Consider the following 2,487-nt stretch of genomic DNA (forward strand, 5'->3'; position numbering starts at 1 on the left):
CTTTTGGAAATATAAATGTTTAAAATAATTATAAACCTTATGTTTATGTTAAACAAGCGTGAGGTTTCGTTAACTTATACCTCGTTTTGTAAATCGTAGATGGCCGTCAAATAAATATATATTTATATTTATATTTATTTTATAAAAAAATAGACTCGAATTCCATTAAGTGTCGTTTTTTTAAAACTATAAATACGTGTCGTGTTTCGGATTTTTATGAAAATCGGACAGAGTTTCCCCTGTTTTTTGAATATCCCGACAATAAAAGTTGTTGTATTTTGTTAACTCAACAATAATTCAATCAACAAATCAATATATAATAAGCTTTCGTCAAACGTATCAAAACGTAACTAATATCTAGTCCAAGTGGGTCGAGCTCGGTCGCGTAAATTGACTAAAATCTAACGTATATATATGAAAGTTCAACGCGTTGTTAAACTTTACCGGGTCTTGCATTGACTGGTTTGACCATCATTGACTGTCGTTTACTGAGTTGACTCGGTTTGACCGAGTTGACTCAGGTTAACCGAGCTTTGACCTTGTTGACCGACTGTTGACCGTGACCCAAAACCATCCTGTTGTTGATTAACATGACCAGAACTCGAGCCACGACCCAAAACTGAAAACCCGAGAGATCCCGAGCCTGATTCTGACCCGAAGCTAAGCCGTGACCCGAATATGAATGTTGACCCGAACCGAACCAAAACTGAGCACAAATTCTGAGCCGACACTCCACCATGCCTGAGTCGACAACAAAACGCCCACCCGAAAAGAACATCATCAGCAACTGCAGCCTTCAACCAACATAATACCGATATCAAACATCAGAAAAAAAAATGAAAGGAACGAGGGAAACAGTGAGACGTGTTACCAGTGAAATAACTCAAACCGCTGCTCACCACTCCGTCCGCCGCCGCTCACGTTCACCATCTCCGATCCTTCTCTCTCTCTCCTACTCGAACTGTTTAGCCGCCGCCGAGAACTCACTGATCTCTCTCTCTCTCCGCGTTCAGCCATCGTATGCCACCACCAAAGGGTGGTGGCTGGTTGATTATCAACGATTAACAGGGGGGGGTGTTGTTTGCCGATCATCCAAACAAGGGGGGTGAGGGTGAGATCGAGAGGTGTGAGTATGTTTGGAAGGGTCTGCATCCAAAAGAAATGAGAGGGGGATGGAGTAGGGGGTCTGATAAGTTTGTGGGTGTCTGGTGTTGAGTTTGAGAGAAGGATAGGGTAATTGGACAAGGTATATGGCTGACATAATGAAGTTTAGGGCTTCACACTTCTCTTATATACACTAGGTTATTCTTTAATGGGCTTGGGCTTGGGCCCGAGGCCCACAAGCCCAATCTTTTAGTTTAAAGGCCCGTGATTCCTACGACACCTGCTATCGCAACGCAACTCCATAAGTGTCGCAAAATAAAATTTTCGGGTCGAAGCACGAAAAATTATGTCGTATGTTGTATATTAGAGGCGCTTGCCCGTCAGTCGCACTAAGTCGAGTAATATGCTTTGTTTGTCGTTTCTTGCCCGATTTTCAATTTTTTTTCGTCTGTGGATATTAAAATCCAATTACGTTACTAAACATATCATAATATATCAGTTTTGAAGGAAATTCATGCGTCTGACGCTTCCGTTTCGTTGCTGATGCGTTCCTGCAGTCGCGTTTTTCGTTGACGTTTGCGCTTTGTGACGTTCGAGAGCACAATAATTCTATAAACCAAGTTCATATGTATATAACATGCGTATACAATTCGTATTCATCGGCGTTGCCGGTATCTCGTACGGTGTCAATTCGTTACCGTTTATTGTGCCGCAGATCCTCTGAAAATCATCATACGCGCACTGTAGCGTCTGATAAGCGTTCCTAGGCATTCCAAGAGCCTAATTAAATTAGTTCGGTTCTTAAACGTTATTTATTATCGTCTAAACGTTTGTTAATCGCGTAATTAGAAGCCGTTAATTACCGGTTGTCACACTATACCTACTGATTACCACGTTATCTAGGCTCAGTGACGAGTCGTAGTTTCGGCCAAAATGCGTTTTCTCGCGTATTTTGTAACCAAACTACTCTAGGATATCAAAACCGTTTGTTTTGATATCAAAAACTGTTTTCTAACTTAACTAAACTTGTTTCGACATGTTTAGCTCGTCACTTTTTTTTTAGATTAGTGCTTGTGTGGAGCCGAAAATCAAGCGGACTAAACACCCGCTTAGACTTTCGAACACAACCCGTTTGGTCGATCATTAGGATCCGACCAAACATGTTTAGTGACCATAGTAGCATAGGAATAACCTTCCGAGGTTATACCTTATGGTCACTTAGGTTTGATTAGTCGCATGATAAGTAGTTTATATGCCTTTGGTAAATTACCAAAATACCCTTTTCATACATAATTGGTAATTAAGCATATGTAAGCTAAACTTTTGTCACGTAACTGACTATGTAACATAATTAAACATGTATGGGCATATAATACTTGTCAT

The 2,487-nt window shown here is 40.6% G+C and overlaps 1 protein-coding gene across 1 annotated transcript; it reads right to left on the reverse strand.

Moving 5' to 3' along the window:
• Positions 1 to 242: 242 nt before the first annotated feature.
• Positions 243 to 1,240, reverse strand: LOC110874398. Its single transcript, XM_035979736.1, has 2 exons — positions 872 to 1,240; positions 243 to 794 (listed from the first exon to the last, which is right to left on the reverse strand). The coding sequence occupies exons 1-2, from the start codon at positions 1,150 to 1,152 to the stop codon at positions 518 to 520; spliced, it is 558 nt and encodes a 185-aa protein (XP_035835629.1). The 5' UTR covers positions 1,153 to 1,240; the 3' UTR covers positions 243 to 517.
• Positions 1,241 to 2,487: the final 1,247 nt, after the last annotated feature.

Source organism: Helianthus annuus, chromosome 11 (genome assembly GCF_002127325.2).
Source record: "Helianthus annuus cultivar XRQ/B chromosome 11, HanXRQr2.0-SUNRISE, whole genome shotgun sequence".
Classification (NCBI taxonomy): Eukaryota; Viridiplantae; Streptophyta; class Magnoliopsida; order Asterales; family Asteraceae; genus Helianthus; species Helianthus annuus.

What these genes read in the sequence shown, in the direction of transcription:
- LOC110874398 (XM_035979736.1), bottom strand. Translation starts at nt 1,152, where the DNA reads ATGCAGACCCTTCCAAACATACTCACACCTCTCGATCTCACCCTCACC. An exon ending in CGGTTTGAGTTATTTCACTG is followed by an intron (nt 795 to 871) that starts GTAACACGTCTC and finishes TGTTGGTTGAAG; the next exon opens with GCTGCAGTTGCTGATGATGT.